At 37.8% G+C, this 17,183-nt stretch overlaps 1 protein-coding gene and 1 pseudogene across 3 annotated transcripts; both read right to left on the bottom strand.

The window, feature by feature from the left end:
• Positions 1-2,922: 2,922 nt before the first annotated feature.
• LOC111397894 lies at positions 2,923-5,927 on the bottom strand (annotated as a pseudogene).
• LOC111396996 lies at positions 5,640-16,816 on the bottom strand. 3 transcript variants are annotated; one of them, XR_002703105.1, is made up of 9 exons: positions 16,674-16,816; positions 11,141-16,429; positions 10,790-11,037; positions 10,562-10,709; positions 9,282-9,480; positions 8,873-9,202; positions 8,084-8,784; positions 6,221-7,082; positions 5,640-5,986 (listed from the first exon to the last, which is right to left on the bottom strand). XR_002703105.1 is itself a non-coding variant. In XM_023023651.1 (8 exons), the coding sequence occupies exons 2-8, from the start codon at positions 16,292-16,294 to the stop codon at positions 6,423-6,425; spliced, it is 7,440 nt and encodes a 2,479-aa protein (XP_022879419.1). In that variant the 5' UTR covers positions 16,295-16,429; positions 16,674-16,816; the 3' UTR covers positions 6,014-6,422. The 3 variants fall into 3 exon arrangements, 2 of the variants coding, with proteins under 2 accessions (XP_022879419.1, XP_022879420.1); XM_023023651.1 differs by lacking the exon at positions 5,640-5,986 and having other exon boundaries at positions 6,014-7,082; XM_023023652.1 differs by lacking the exon at positions 5,640-5,986 and having other exon boundaries at positions 6,014-7,082; positions 10,817-11,037.
• Between the last annotated feature and the right edge of the window lie 367 nt (positions 16,817-17,183).

Below are 17,183 nucleotides of genomic sequence, written 5' to 3'. Positions count from 1 at the left end.
AAGGCCGCCTTCTCGCCAAATCTAGGGAACTAGCAGTTGATGAAGTGGAATGACCTGCACGACTATAGTGCAACAAATTAGGGATTTATTTGACATGATTTTTGAGAAGTTAAAATGAGCTTTGAAGACCTAAAGCTATCTTTAGACTCGTTTGGTTAATTTTATATAAGTGTTTCCTCTAAGAAGAAAAAGCGTGATCAGGAGTTTTTTTCACCGATTTTCACCGATTTTGGGTAGCACCATTTATGAGGAGTTGGGAAAATCAGTCCTTGCTAGTTTTTGGCAACTTTAAACAACCCAAAATCAGTATAATATAATTTTAATAGGTTCTTTCAACCACCAAATCGGCAACTTTTTGTCGTTTCTCATATTCTCTTCTAATTTTACTCTTTATAAAATAATTATTTCTAACTAATATAATTCGCTCAAAACCAACATGTAAATAGAAATATATTAATTAAAAAATTATTAATAAACTAAAAAATTACATTATAGTTAAAAAAACTACTTACTTTTGTGTAAAAATTTGTTTATAAAGTAAAAATATTACTAATAAAATAAAATTTTACTTATAGTATAAAAAGTTACTTATAAGCAAAAAGTGCTTAAAGTATAAAATTAACATTTAATTATAAAATTTACTTTATAAGTAAAAAATTTAAGTAAATATTTAAATTTATTTAACTTTTTAAGTTAAATATTAACAATTAACTTACATGTAAACAAAATTATCTGTAAGTAAAACATCACTTATAAGCAAACAAGAACTTCATACAAGAGTCTATAAACTAATAATTTTACTAAGGAACATATATGTAATTTTTTCTTTCAAAAAGTTTTCAGAAACCAGTGGATAATAAACTCCAAAGTATGGGTTGGATTATTTTAAAAATTACTACTAAAATCACTCAAAATCAGACACTCCATAAACGCTCAAAATCGATACTTTAAAAAATGCTCATAATTGATATCCCAATACTCCCAAGCAAGCTTGCCTTTTATAACTTTACTTCGTGATTATTGGTTGTGGTTCATGGTTTTGTTTGTCGTACTAGAAACATAGTTAGCCGCAACCTTGCTTCATTAACAATACATGTTTTGCGAATGATTAGACTGATTGTATTCATTTATTTGTCCAATGAGGTCGTTGGCTTTCAAAAAAAATATCAGTATAAAATTCTAACGGATTTTGAATAATGAAATGAGCCCTTGTTTGACGATCATTACTTCAAAACTCTTTTTTTTACACACTCATTTTTAACTACACATTCTCCAAAAATCCACTATTCAAAATATTATTTTTATCAAATAATGGCCTCAAAACAGGGGCTGAATTAGGTTGCTGATGATTTGTGGGAATGTCAGTCAAATGTTTTAGATGTTAGAACTTGAGCTATTGTGCAACGTATAAGTATAAAACGAATCACTGGTTATTCTTATAATTGCTTGGTTCTTAATGCACAAGTTCACTTAGACACATTCATCACAGGTTCCTATGCATTGATATGTTCAGTTTCAAAGGCCCAACATGCATTTTTATTTTCTTTCTTTCTTTTTTTTTTTTGGCCTTGGACTCTTTCATTAATTGATAAAAATATTAGCCAGTCACCATATTTTTCAACATAATATTTAAGGAGATGGCTCCATATGTTTTAATCATTATTTGGTTCAAAAGCACTACCGAAGTGTTTCAAAGGTGGGATTATCTTGACGTAGGTTTGCCTCTAGCCTAGATCAACTTAAGTTAAATTATGTCTCTATCGTTCGGCTTAAAAAATAAAATATGAAACTTCATACACCTTCAAGTTTGAGATTTTTTGAGGACCTTATACTCATTTTTCCTAGCATTAAATGGACTAGTAATGACATTATCAATATCTCAAATCAATGTATGTGATCTGTTTAGTACCTAAATGGCCACCAAAATTAGACCGAACCATTTGTAAGGTTATTGTTCCCCTACAATTATGGAATAAGACATCGATTTCTCAATAAGATGCATTTTTTAATTGTATGATGAACCCTCCTGAAAAAACATTGGCTTGCATGTAAACGAGGTGCTCTACCTACTGAACTATAGCCCTTTGTGCTTGTGATATATATGTTATCATGTAAATAATTTTTTGTTGAGACGAATATTCTATGATCCTACATCATCAATATTTGAGTGGTATTGCTTGTATTAGTATTATTCATATATAATATGATATTTTTAATCCATAGATGGCATGGGCTTTATTTGGTTATCATAAATGACCTACATAACTCAGTGGTTAGAGTATTATTTTCTTAAGGCAAGACTCATTGGTTCAAATCCAAAAGGAGGTAGAACTTATTAGATACTGAATTCAATGGAACCTAACAAGTTTTCGACCCACCCTCTTTTATTTTTATTGCTTTTATATCTTATTTATTTATTTTATTTTTGTTGTAGCAAATAAGATTCTGCTCAATTAGATTGACTCGATAGAATCCTATCAAAATAGGCTTAGAAACAGAGCTTCTTTTGATTATTTGGATTCACCAATTAATTAGGAAATCAAGTTGATAGCCTCTACTCTTGTTGCCGCTCATGGAGAGCTAGATTTGTCTCGATTATTTATTTATCTCTTTCCTTCAGCTTTTCTCAAATTAGCTTCCACTAATCCAAGTGTTTGCCAAGCTTCTTGTGGATCAATGCCACTGTCCTTTTTCTACGTCATTTATATAATAGTGATATATTATTGCCTATTCTAGCAAAACCACCCATCAAAGCCATTGCTTGTTATAGTTTATTCTCAAAATCTCTATGTTTTCAGCTGTAGTAATAGGAATATGATTTGGTAATACTCCAATCTGACTACTATTAGTAGATAAAATGATTTATTTCACTTACTAAATCCCAAACAATTCGATTAAAGGTTAGCACATAAAGATTTAAAGTCATTTTTGTAAATTGATCTTCGTTTCTAAGTTCATAGCCTTCACGATAGTTTCATCAATATTACCTACCAAATAAAAGGTCGGTTCAGAATTACCATCTAATTCTTCGGAAAGGATCAATTGAAGCCCTCTTATAGTCTCTACTAGAATAACATATCTCCCTGGAGTACTAGTAAATACTTCTACTACAAAAGAAGGTTGTGATAAGAAACTCTCAATTTTTCGTGCTCTTGCTACAGTTAAACGATCATCTTCGGATAATTCGTCCAACCCAAGGATAACTATAATGTTCTCGAGCTCTTTGTAATGTTGTAAAGTTTCGTAATGTCCCTCACCAACAATCTGGGGTTGAAACATGGTTAACATTAAATCTAAAGATCTACTGCTAGATAGATCCCCTTGGCAACTGATTCTCTGGTAATACCATAGTAGCATCTAAATGTGTAAATATCGTAGCAAGAGTAGGGTCGGTCAAATCATCTACAGGTACATAAACTGATTGAATAGAAGTTATGGACCCTTCTTTGGTAGACGTAATTCTTTCTTGTAATGTACCCATTTTGGTACTTAAGGTAGGTTGATGATCAACAACGGAAGGCATTCTATCTAATAAAGCTGACACTTTGGATCTTGGACGAGATGGAAGATATTATCAATAAATAGAAGTACATTTTGTGAAAATATTCTTCCATAGTTAGGGCAATCAAACCAACTCTCATACAAGATCCGACGATTTATTCATCTGGCTGTAAACTAGAACCACTCTTGATTCTACAATGTTTTCTTCATCAATCACTCCAAATTCTTTCATTTCCATGTAAAGATCACTTTCTTCAGAAGTACTTTTACCCTCTTGGCCAAATACTAATACATTACCATAGACTTTGGCAATATTGTTAATCAATTCCATAATGAATACCATTTTACTAACTCCAGCTCTTCCAAATAGTCTAATTTTTTCTCGACAGCGATAAAAGACTAAAAGATCTACTACTTTAATTCATGTTTTAGAAATAGATAATTTTGTACCTAATTGTAGAAAGGCAGGCACAGATCCACGGACAGGCGACGTTGTACGAGTATCTACAGGATCTAAATTATCAACATGCTCTCCAAGCACGTTAAAAATTCGTCCCAAAGTCGCTCTATTGATCGAAAAACTTAGAAAGGAGCTCATGTGTCAATCACTTACATTCCTCTAATCAGATCATTTGTAGCACTCATAGCTACAATTATAACTCAATTATTTCCTAATAATTGTTGTACCTCACAAATGACATTAATTGTTTGACCAACAGTGTCTCGACCTTTAGCCACCATAGCATTATAATTATTAGGCATCTTACCCAGCGAAAAGGCTACATCTAGTATTGGACCGGTGATTTGGACGATATATCCCAAGGTTTTCTTTCAAGCATGGAAACCCCAAAACCTAAAGTACTAGGATTAATTCTCAAAATAATTTTTTTTTGGGTGAAAATTATTGAATTTAAAATAAAGGTCCGATAGCATAGAGATCAATTATTTTAACAACTGCTGCTTATTCAAGTACTGGGACTGGATAATTATTTTGGGAGTTTGCACTCGATTTCATTGTTACCATTCAATCGAATCCAATTCAATTGTTTACTTATTCATTTACTTGAAATTTTCAAGTTCAATAAGCTAGTTTGAAGATTTCAAACGGATGAATAAGAATTTTGAGAAAGTTTTTCATTTGTCTATAATGATAGACAATCTCATCTATATTATAGAAAATATTCTATGGAATCCGATCCTCAACTCTATTTACATTAGGATTCATTATTTATATATCATTGGTTCTTCATATCGTTTATTTCAGCATATCGATTTACGCTTACACCTAGCCTATAAATATAATTTTTTTTCATTTTCTATACCCTTTCATAGACGAATTCCCTATATGTTCCCATCTACGATTTATGCATACAACATATATCATTGTCAAGAGGAAATTCTTATTAGCTAGGTTAGATATTTCGATTATGAAAAGGTTAAAAAAATTGAGTTGTACTATATATATGAAAGAGTATCATGGTATAATAATCAAACATTCTTATCAGTTAATAATATTAGTATTAGTTGAGACTTCTTGTCAAAATTCTTAATTCATGAGTTACAGGAAGGGGTTTATATCACTACAAACAGAGAGTAAAGGAAGTGTTGGATTCAAAGCGAGTGTTAAAAGAGTACAAAATGACTTATTATATCCTGAATATGAAACCAAAGATATTAATATCTTGGGAGCATTCCATAGCTTTTGAATCGGACAACTCTGTGGATCAATGGACTCACTAGCCTTGATTGTTGCAAAGTGCGATGCTACCATATTGAGCCGTTCTTGGATAAGCAAATCAATATCTATTATACATCTTACCCTTTAGACCATTTTGAAGAAGGTTTTATTACTAACATGTTTACTTCCATTTTAGGTAATGCATTTACATGTTTATTTCCATTTTAGGATATGTATTTACGTTCAAAGCCTTTCGTGCTTTACGCCCGTAGGTAACGTATTTAGGTTCAAAGCCCTTTATACCTTTTTGAAGAAGGTTTTATTACTAATATGTTTACTTCCATTATAGGTAATGTATTTTGGTTAAAAGCCTGCATGCTATACTCTGGAAGATCCGCGAATTCCTCCTATTAGAACTTTCCAAAGCCCATCTTATGGGATCCAAGTTAAGAGAGAGAAATTGAACAAGTATGATCATCCCTTGCTGGCATGTACCACTAAACCAAAATCGGGGTTATCTACTAAAAGCTATGGTAGAGCAGTTCATTTACATGCACCAAACATGCATTGACCAGCCTCCCATAAGAGAACAGGCAATGTACAACCCTTTCCGGCACCCAACCTACACCAGTATGAAGCCTTGTTCTTCCAGATAGCTGCAGAATAAAGTTCATTGTGCATCCATATACCAAGTCATATCATCATAAACAAACCCACCCACTCCACTTAGCCACACACTGAAAGCCATTTCGCGATAGTGATGCAATGTCAAAAGGCGTATAACAACAGCATATCTTGAGCAATAATCTGAAAAAAAATGTAAACGCAAAATCATGGCAGGGCACTCCAACAAAATTTCCCTTCAACATTAAACATCAAATAGTTGTTCGAGTTCTCTGACTTAAATAATCGTTAACAATAACGAACAATATATCTTTTGGTACTATTACAGTTCAATACATCAAGCTAAGTTGTAATAGGAAAGACAAAATCTATTCTGGGTTGCAGCCAAGAAAAGATGGAGTATACAGAACTCTTTACCGTGCAAATACCCAGAGGGAGACTTGGAGACTGCCAGATTTAGAAATAACTATCACCAGCAGGTTCTGCAATCCACCGAAAGCCGTTTAACACAATGAAAATTACAAAACTAACATCTTGTGAAGCCGTGCAATTGAAGATCTGAAAGCTAGATGTTATCAGTTTAATCTCTCCATTATTCACCATAAACCCTAATGTTTGCTCATACTGCTGCGTTAGAACTCCCACTTTTCGTTTGCTTAGCCACATATATTTGTTTCATTTTTGAACCGAGACCAAACTTCTCTGCACCAGAAGACTGGTTCCTTCCCTGGAAACCCATTCTTCGATAGGAACACTCATTCCCTGCATTGTTTCTTTGGGACATCCCACCACCTCTTTGATAAATATAGCCAGAAGAATTACTCTGCCGGGTGGATGAATTCTTCTGAGGAAACGGCTGAGCCTTCAGATAATTAGTGCTCTGGTGCTTACCATTTTTGTCAATGCCATTCTTAAGAATATTAGTCTTGCCAGACTCGGCAGTAGAACTTCCAGAAGAACTTTGATCAATGCCAATCTGGGCAGATGTGCCTGAATTGATGGATCTCAATGTACCAACTAATCCTAGCTCAGCAGGAAACTTAGCAATAGCAGTATCTGCTGCCACAGAAAAAGATGGGTCATTCTCCAATGGTGTTGAAATTCGAGACTCAGAGAACCTATTGAAATTTAATGGTTGGTCAATGGAATGTCCCCGGCCGACTTGAGAAGGCAGTACAACGTCTGCTTGTTGCTGCAATGGTAGTGAGAGAGGAAGAGAGTGAAGGGGTGATGCAGGAAGATGTGGCCAGCGAACTTGGAAAGATAGGTCCGGCGCAGACTGAAAAGAAGTTTAAGACAGTTCCAAATAATCAGATATTGCATTTTTTTTAAAGATACTGGATAAGAGCTGCTCGAAGCCAATAACAAAAATCAACAAATCCTGCAGTATTCTCCTTATCTACTAAGTCATTCTACAATAGCTGATAAAAGCAAACGCGAAATGAACCATAGCTTCTGGTAAATCAGAATTTTCCACCTAAGAATTGAAAGTTCCGATTTTTTTGTCACAAGCAATCAAGTCATCATATACACAATTTGATTTTTGGTCATCTTGATGATATTGGAGGCACAAGGTATAAAGCATATTTGTCTCAAAGGGTGACCGTGTTAGGTTATTTAGGTTTGATTAATAATGATGGACAGACATTAGGAGAATGTAGCGCATAGGCTAGAGCAGGTTTTATAGATTGTAGATAATATATCGATATTCTCATCACAGAAACATCCATGTAAGGTCAACAGCAATATTAGAACCAATTATGCACGGTAACGAGCATTGGGCAGTTGAAAGGACCAGAATGTAGAGCAGTGGTGATGAGAATATTAAGATTAAGATTAACATGTGATCATATTAAAATAGATTAAATATAAAATCAGATTACATGCCCACAAGTAGAAATGACACATTGAGGCCAAATTAATTGGGTGGTTGGAACATCTCTTTCATAAACCTAAAGAAAATATCATTCATAAGAGAGAGACAATTAAAGTAGAATATGTAAAAGGAGTGATTAGAGTACAATTAGCATATAAATTTGCAAGAACTATATCACGTTGGATATTCCAGTAAGTGTAACTATAGATCAATGCAGTGAAAAATGTGATTCATGCAGAAGACTCCAAATTTATCGGGAATAAGGCTTAATTTATTGTTAAAACTAATCAAGAATGTAAACAGAATAAGACAGGAAGTGAAGAAAGAGAATGACAAGAGACTTGCAATACCATAACCAACTTCAATAGCATTATATGATCTACACAAGGCAAAAAATATTTTACCTGGAATGGAGATGCATCAAACATAGGCAAAGGGGAGGCAATGGGCAAGAGAGGTGATCCAGGGGCAAGATGCTGAACAGGAGCAGCCATGTTGGAAGCATTTCGTTGTGTGGACGTAGTATTCATACCACTCATCTCTCCCTCACCAACATGCATGGCTGAAGATGTTGGATTTTGTTTCCAATCAGATTGCTTACTGGAAGGGATATAAGTGGTACCCATAAAACTCAAACCAACCTGTCCGTATTGTCCCACTGGAGCAAAATGGTTATAGACAACCATATGTGGAGGCCCCTGCAATCCAGGAATACCACCAGGAGGACTAATGAAAGGACCAGTATATCCAGCTGGCGGACCATAAATTGAGTCCAGGCTAGAATGACATTGTTGCCAGGTACCAGGAGGTCCCGAACTTGATGCTGTACTATTCTGAGGTTGTGATTGTGTGCCAGAAGAATTTTCGCATGGACCAAATGCAAAGATTGGACCCCCCAACATCGGATTCATTTCATAGAAGGGGAAGTGCGAAGGTGGACCTGCAGGAAATCGAGAAAGCATCTGAGGCGTAGAACTCGGTGAACTTGACATCGGTGGCCATAAGGAGATAGGAGTTGTCTCAACAGAAAGATCAGCAGGAAGAGATACGCTTAATGATTCTTCACATCGTGAATGATTTACCAATTGCTGATCTTCTGATACGGCTGCAATAAATTCAAACAGTCAAATGAACTTGCCAATGAAAAGGTAAAGGCTGCTGGGTCAAAATAGGGGAAGAAACTTCAAACCTACCTGCTATAATTCCACCAATGTCAGAGCCTCTGAAGTTTTTGGCATCTGAGAAACCAACAGAACCTAACCCATGGGCAACAATCTCATCACTACTGATGGCTGCAACAGCGATTGCAGAAGCAGCTGCTTCAGCTTCTGCCTCACTATCTTGTAGAGTAACACAAGAGTCACTGGGGTGTTTCTCCTTTTCATAGAAAAGAGAATTATCTTTCTCAGCAGCAGAAAGATTGCGGGACATTTGTATGTCAGGTCGATTGGACCCCGGAGCCCCAATCCCATGTGAAACAACACGACCACTTGGAGGAAGGACTGTTGGAGAGGTAACAGCACCTGTTAGATAAATAAAAGAGTCAGAAATTTATCAATAGAAATCAGAGTAGCAACTTAATTACAGTATAATGAATAGTACCGAATTGAATTTTCTCTCCAGCAAGCAGGGAATTGATTGGACTTGCACCGGAAGAAAGAGACTTATCCTTTGTTAACACGGATGATGAAGGCAAGACAGAATCACTAACAGTGCTGGAATGGCATTCAACAGAAATCTCTGAATCATATCGAGCAGGCTTCATAGCCTCCTCAAGTTGAGTCTGGGTCAAGGCCATAACCTGCCAGATATAAAATTCATCAGCAGAAGCATTTACAATGCACAGAAATAGTCCAATTGGTTTCAAGAATTTTTCAGTGGTGACAAGAGACAAAGGAAATATGGATCTCATTTAATATGGAAGTGGGTTGAGGTTCGTAAAAGAAACTGGGATTGTAATGCCGAAAAAGGAGCTCAAGTAGAATAAATAAAATCAACATGGATTAGTCTCGCAAGACACAGAACATCTGGGAGACTAAGGTATCAGGTTGTATGTGAGTGAGGATTGACAACCACATATTCAGGAGCTAATCACACGGAACGTCTCATAGAACGAAACTAATAGAGCAGACCTCTTAGCACTGCTATTCATTACTCTTAAGAATCACTAAATTTTCCTAGGAACAAACTCTTCCATGATTGAGAAATTAACAAATATGAAATCCAACAACTAATATCAGTTTGTTAAAAATTCTTTCTGGTGCTAATATATAAAATCACGTCTTTCAGGGAAAATGGTACTATATAAAATGCTAATGAATGAAGAATTACTTGGAAATGAGATTGGATAGAAGATGAAATAATGGAAGTGATAATATTCATATATAAGATTCCAATGGAAATGGCATATAATGATTATGATTTGATAAAATCAGGACATCTGAGAGAAAAGTACTAAATTCAACATAATTTTAGTTCAAAAAGATATTAAAAACCTTTTAAAGACATAGTTTGGGTTACGCATATATTTTTTTTTCATTTAAGAGCTAAGATATGCTGTAGTAATGATCCCCCCTATTGTTCTTCCATCTCGAGTCAATGACCAAGATATTGTGAATGAAATAAAGAAGTGTACTCTTCTATATCATGAAGATTGTGAACAGAATTATTGAAATCGAACTGCGAAAATAGTTGGAAGTCACAGATAAAATTCCCATTATAGAAAATATTTATTAATAGCTCTAATGATAGATATTTTTTGCATCTTCTAAGTATCTACTAGAAGTTGAAAGTAAATGTGAGTAATTGGAAGCATTCTCCCATAAGCTAATAATCACCAGCTACAATTAACCCATATTAAACAGAATAATTGTTAAGCATACCTGTCGATTAAGTCCTGCAGTGCTCCAAGTACTCGCAGCCAACTGGAAATTATCCAAAACCTTATTTTTGTTCTCAAACATTTTCGCAGTCTCCAGGTCATTTCCACTTTTATTAGAAACAACAGAAACCAATTCTGTCTGGACAGATCTGCAAAAATATAGAAGCATACACATTAAGAATACTTCTAATAAGTGTCACAAGCAAACTTTCTATTGAATGACAGGTACGTGATAGCATGAGATGGTGTCTCAGACAGAGTTTCGGCATTCAGAGCAGGAGTGCCAATTGGAGCCAGTGGTTGGGAAACTTCAGTGGTTCCTGCAGCTACTTCGTTGTCACTCAAGCTTTTTCCCTCTGAAGCAACAAAATCCAAGGGAGAGTTGGTTGATGATTGTCTAGCCAGTGGTGTAGAAAGCTTATTAGGACTTGTTGAGACCACTACACTTTGTCTAGGAGCACGAGATTTAGGCAGTAGCTGAGATGAGAGAGAAAATGTAATTAAGGAATTGCAAATATCAGAAATTTGCCAAATGAGAAAATATATGAAAGAGAACAATAATTTTCTAAAGCATCAATACCTTTGTGACCCTTGATTTTGCTTTGATTTCTCTTTCCCTCTGCTCACGTCGATCGATCAACATTTGCCTTTTGGATCTCACCTCAATAAAGTCATCTTCATCACTGGGAGCTTCTATGCCAGGTTGTGTATAAACACGAACAACACCACTTTGCAAGGGAGCATCAACGTCCTCCTCAGAAGCATTTCTCTTGAAATTTGACTTCCCAGGGGGAGGATTACTCTGCTTCTTCATTGACATATCTTTTACACTTTCCTTTCCTATTCTGTAACTGGAATTCAACTCCTGAGAACTAGTATTTCCAGACACTGAGCTCTCTGGTTCAACTCTCTGATTCGATGGTCTATTAGAGATTGTACCTCTCTTAGAACCACCTCTCGCAATAATTCCCACAGCTCTTGATTTGTAATTTGACTGATCAACTGAGCCTCTGTTATTAACAGTAGCTACAGGTTCTTGGTTCAATTCATTCTCTCGCGCTCGAATTTCAGTTTGCTGAACAGTTCGTCGAGGTTTCCTCTGAAACCCACTTGAATCTGTATTAGTATCAGGAGCCAGAAAAGAAGATCTGGCATTGGAATTTTTTACTGCATAGGCATACCGTCTCCCTCTGCTACCTCCTATGCCTTGATGTCTTGTTCTACTAAAAATTTTCTCACCAGAAACATACTTCGATGATGGTTTTACATGCTGCAACTGACTTACAGACCCATTCTCCTTTGATGATGACAAGTAATTGTTCGAAACAGAATCACGTCGTCCTTTCTCTACTGATGGAGAAACAGATTCTAACTTGATCTTATCATCACAGGCACCAGAAACCACAGAACTAATTGAATGAGAAAGAAAGTCACCTTCTGAACTGTCTTCTGCCAAAACCGAACCTAATTCCCCGGGAAGGTTCCCACGAGATTGCTCTGGCTGTCCAGACACCAAACTAGACTGCTTATTTACCCCGAGAGAGGTCACCTCAACTTTTACTGCATGTCGTGGAGCATCTTCAGCAGGTTGGTTAGGCACAGAGCCTCCAACATTCTGTTTCAGATTATAATGGGCCTGCATGTTGGGCTGGACAAAGGACATTGATTGGTGGGGCATGGGCAAAATTCCCTGGGAGATAGGAGATGCATAACGCAGCTGACCGAATTGGAAGATAGGAGGTTGTGAAGGATGCAAATGTGTAAGAGATGGACCAACAGGAGGATGAATGTGGAGGGGCATTTGTATTGAACCAATCTGAATAGCAGGGATTGGAGATGGTATAAGAGATGGACCAGAGAACAGCCCAAATTGAAGCTTAACAGGTACTTCAGCCTGAGTCCCAGCAGACGCCACAGATGACAAATTGATCTCACCAGCAGCAGATGTAACATCACCTGAAGCTGAGATGGGTTGTTGAGCAGGTAAACCGGAGTTAACTGAGGCATCGACATACAAAAAATCTGATGTGTCCAAGGCATAAGGAGCATTGATAGGTTGAACGGTAGCCGCTGGCAACACCTTATCAGTTTCCTGGACCTTCCGAGAGAAGCTATCTTTGCTTGTCCCAAAGGAATCATCTGCAGGAAGAAAGCTTTGTTCATCATCTGGAACCCTATCGATAGCTCCTTGTTCCTCCACAATATGAACATGATTGCCAGAAATTCCAAATGTTCTTTCTTTGGTCCCTGAATTTCTTGCAAAATCGTCACTTGGTATTACAACTTCAACGCCATCATCAAAGCCTAAGACAACATTGTCCAAAATATGAGAAGAATCCCTTTCCTCGAGATGCAAATCTTCAATTTTTGGATCCAGATCAAGATTCCTGTCATATCCTCCACGCACTTCATCCTCATCCTGATAACCATCTTCATCCTCATCATATTCCTCTTGCTGCTGCAATTCATCATCATTTTCAGGACTCCACTCCTCATCCTCACCAGCAGAAGTAGAACTTGGTGCTATTAGCATGGTATCATTTCCAGAACGATCATTCAAGATAACAGAATCAATTGCAGATAGCTGATTCTTTTTTCCTTCTGCTCCTATGGATATCACAGGAGAATCTCCAGATTCATCCAATTCATCATTGGAGAGATGAGGCGGAGAGTTGGGGGGACTTGAAACAGATAGTGAAGATTGTGAGTCACATCTTGATGAAATGTCCTTCAATTTCTGGTCTTCATTAGGGGTGTTTTCTTGCCGCAGTTCGACAAGGCTGGATGCTTCAAGGGCTTCCTGGTTACCCCCATAATAACCTGTCTGCCTAGTGGATTCACTTCTTGCTCTGTAAGCATAATGGATGCCATTATCTAGGACAGCAGATGGACCAGGATGCTCATTCACACCCCTAAAAGTTCTTTGAGAGGAAGCAAGTGGAGGGGGGAGGACGCGAGGCTGCTTCATGGAATGACGTGACCTCCCATATGGATAAAGCTCATCTGCCTCAGAATTCATATACAGTTGCTCTGGGTAAGGTGAGCGAGTACTACTACGAGAATGGCCCTGTCCCAATCCATTATCACCATATTTATCTGCAAGATTGTCATGAAAATTGGAATTGATTTCCCTGTTTTTGCTGTACAAGTCAACATCCCCTGGCAAGTTCCACCTATGGTCCTTCTGATGTCCAAAGTCATCAAAGAAAGGGTCTTGACTGCCTGCTTTGGAATGAGCCCTAGAATTCATGTATCCAGATCCACCATGGAAATCTTTCCTAGGTACTGTCCTGCCACCACCAAATGTATCTCTTCTTGGACTGTTACGACCAATCTCCTGGTCCTGTGCTGGGAAGGGCAAGGTACTCACATTTTCAAACATATCCATTTTCCATGAATTGACACTTTTTCCTCTGTCAGAAAAGCTTGAAGCAACTTCTTCAGGAGGGTAAGGCGTAGAACTGATATCAGGTCTGTCGTAAGCAGATGAATCAAACAATTCTGTTGTCATCGTCTTATCCCCCATTCTATCACTGTCTTCCCAGTTGTCCAAATCAACAGTCCTAGAGCTATCTTTTTCCTTCACCCCAGCATCCACTTTATCATCCACAATCACATTAGACGTAGAAGTGTCAACATTTGAAGTTTCACTCTGTCTCTTGGCCATTCTAGCCTCCAACTCCAAAAGCTTTTCTTTGGCAGCTTGCTTCCTCCTCTCTTCCTCCATAAGAGTTCTCTTCTTCTCCTCTTCCCTGGCAAGTCTTTGCTCTTCGGCTTTTCGTATAGCCTCCAGTCTCTCCTGTTCTTCTCTCCAAGCAGCTTCACGAGCTTCCTTCTCTAACCTTCGCTGCCTTTCTTCCTCTTCCCTGATTCTTCTCAGTCTCTCCTCTTCTTCTCTTCGAGCTTGTTCCAAAGCTCTTTCTTGTTCTTCAATAATCCTCTGCCTCTCAAGTTCTTGCATCTTCTGAACTCTTTCAAGTTCTGCCTCAAAAGATTCCCTAACAGGATCGTGAAAATCAGTCGGCTTAGCAACATCCTTCTTCCTCTTAATTGCACCAACAAGATCCCTGGAAAAGAGCTCCCTTTCATCGAAACCTGTAGTACCGAAGTCGTTGGAGAAGGGATCCTCTGTAAACAGTCTATCTCCTTTGGAAAAAGCATGTTTCTCCCTGCCCAAAGTTAGTTTGACATCAATCACAGGAGGAACTTTCCCACTAGAAGCAAACGGAGATTTAGCTAATGCATTATTCCGAAAATTATCACCCCTATATCTGTTGGATTGTTCGGCACCATAACGATCTCGATTATTACGCTCAGCCCCTCGATTATTAATTAATTCCATTGAATTGTTAGATTGCTGCCTCACTTCTGGAACATGTACCACATCCTTCCTTCCAAATGAAGAATCACGATTAACCATCACACTACCATCTCTACCAGTGTCACCAAAATGTGGTGTAATGCACTTATTGTCCTTCACATCATTGTTAAGTCCATCAGTCCTTGCACCACCAACATATCGGTCATTTCCAACCTCTTGAGAATTTAATCCATTTTTAGGAAGTGGTGAGGTTCTCCACTTGTTGACTTCCCTGCCTTCCCTACTAGTTGTTCTCAAATCTCTGTTATACAGGTCCGGTTTAAAGACTTCACTGGAAAGTACATTTCCAGCTTTATTGTCTCGTTGACTCCAATGATTTTGATTACGAACTGGCTTCTGCATTAAAACACTGGGCCTGGGCAAGTCAAAATCCCTATCCCAATAATGTTCAACTTTTGAACCCCCAACTTCTCTTCCCCGTTCTGCAAACTCATGGCCAGTGTCACGCTCATCATCAGCCCAATCAGATCTTGGATTAAACTGAACCAGTGGCAGTGGACCAGGAAAGTAATCATCCTGCTTCCGAGCGTGATCTGCCATTCGCAAACTGCCCATCCTATGACCTTCTCCACCATTCTCCAACGAACTATTTACAACAGTACTGCGTGAAGACTGCCCCTGTTGCCGAATATCAGCTAGCAGACTTGAATGGTAACTGTCCCTCTTGTCCTCAGATGTTTCCTCACTCACTGCCTGCTTCTGTCTTTGGTTCAAAGCATCCTTCTGTTTCTGTGATGTGCCTGATGAAACAGGCCTTGCAGCCTGCAAAGAAGGGAAATCCTCACCTCTCAAGACTGTGATTTTCTCTGCTGAAGGCGGGAATGCCCCAGGATAACCGGAACGCACAACTCGAAACTCATCAGATTGAGCTGATATTGGCAAATAAGAACCACTGCCACGACTTAATCCATCAGTAGCATTCATTCCATCAGCTCCATGAACATCAGCACTGCTCTCATTCTTCTCTGATGAAGCAGTAGCTGCGACTGGCTTGGTCCAGCCCAAACCTGACGAAGTGGGCCTTGGCCCATTTCCAGGACCGATGCCACCACCCAGCCCTCCGCCTGGCCCTGACAAGTCAAATCTTTCGTGTTCTTTTCTCAAGGAGGGTAAATTCAAGGGGGGTGGAACAGAGAGTTTTGGACCAGCCTTCTGTGTGCCCCTATTCCTTGACAACAATACCATTCCCGTACCACCACTCCCAGGGCGCCCCCGAGCCCCAGTGCCACCCTGCCCATAAGAACTACTGCTGCCACTAAAAGCTGAATGATGAGTATAATGAGAAGGCTGGTGCTGCTGCCCATAAGACTTGTTCAGATTCGCAGACACAAACTTGGCACCAGAGTTGGCCATCCCCAAACCGGACCCGTAACCTGAACTGACCTTACGAATCTCAACCCACACCAGCGCATCAAAACCCTAAGCCAAATTTTTTCCCTCTCTCCTCCACAATAAAAAAATAATCAGCACTCGCCCCAGGAGATCTTACTGTAAATATATTTTGCAAAAAAACTTAATTATAATCAAATACAGGATTCTCATAATAATAATAATACACTTCAGAAAAATAAATCAATTTAACCAAAACATATTATTAGAACTAAAAATTGAATAATAGGGAGGGAAAAAGAGTGTTATCAGTCTAATTAGGGTTTGTTGTTGGATGAATGGAGAAAACAGGGGATCAAGTAAGAAACAAAGATGCGTGGATGAAGAAGAATCAGAAGCGTACCTTTAATGGAGTAGATAGAGGACAGCGGTGTACTCTTCGGGCGCCGCGTAGAGAGAGAAAGTACTTCTGCGTTAGATAAAGAGACGAAGATACGTATATAGAGATAGAGTCAGGTTTTCTGTTTGCATATATACAGAGAGCTACGGAAGTACAAGAGGAAAAGAAGGAATTCAATTTGTCCATCTTTCAGTTTTATACCCCTGTATTTTTGTATATTTTCATATTGCCCCATAAAGTTACGTGATATATTAAGAGAGTGTTTGGTGGAGGGTTAAATTTATTTATTATTATTATTTTTTTTTTTTGTAGATTGTAATAGAAGTTTTTGAAATGTGTTGTTGAAAAGTTATGAAACCCACAAAAGATGTGGTTAATATTGATTGTGTAACTTTAATTTAGATTAAAATCAAAATTTTATCCATAACAAACAGGCTCTAACATTTTCCCTTTATAACGATTGGTCATTAAGCAAAGTAAAAATGTTAAATGGTCGAATACAACAGTGTGATA

Source organism: Olea europaea, chromosome 7, assembly GCF_002742605.1.
Source record: "Olea europaea var. sylvestris chromosome 7, O_europaea_v1, whole genome shotgun sequence".
NCBI classification, from domain to species: Eukaryota; Viridiplantae; Streptophyta; class Magnoliopsida; order Lamiales; family Oleaceae; genus Olea; species Olea europaea.
The sequence above is the reverse complement of the archived record's forward strand: the minus strand, read 5'-3'. Positions and strand labels throughout refer to the sequence as shown.

Bases quoted from the DNA above. Each gene is read 5' to 3' on its own strand.
- LOC111396996 (XM_023023651.1), bottom strand. From the start codon at position 16,294: ATGGCCAACTCTGGTGCCAAGTTTGTGTCTGCGAATCTGAACAAGTCT. The intron at 10,710-10,789 runs GTACCTGTCATT...ATATTTTTGCAG, and splicing joins ACACCATCTCATGCTATCAC to ATCTGTCCAGACAGAATTGG. The intron at 9,203-9,281 runs GTACTATTCATT...TTTATCTAACAG, and splicing joins TGGAGAGAAAATTCAATTCG to GTGCTGTTACCTCTCCAACA.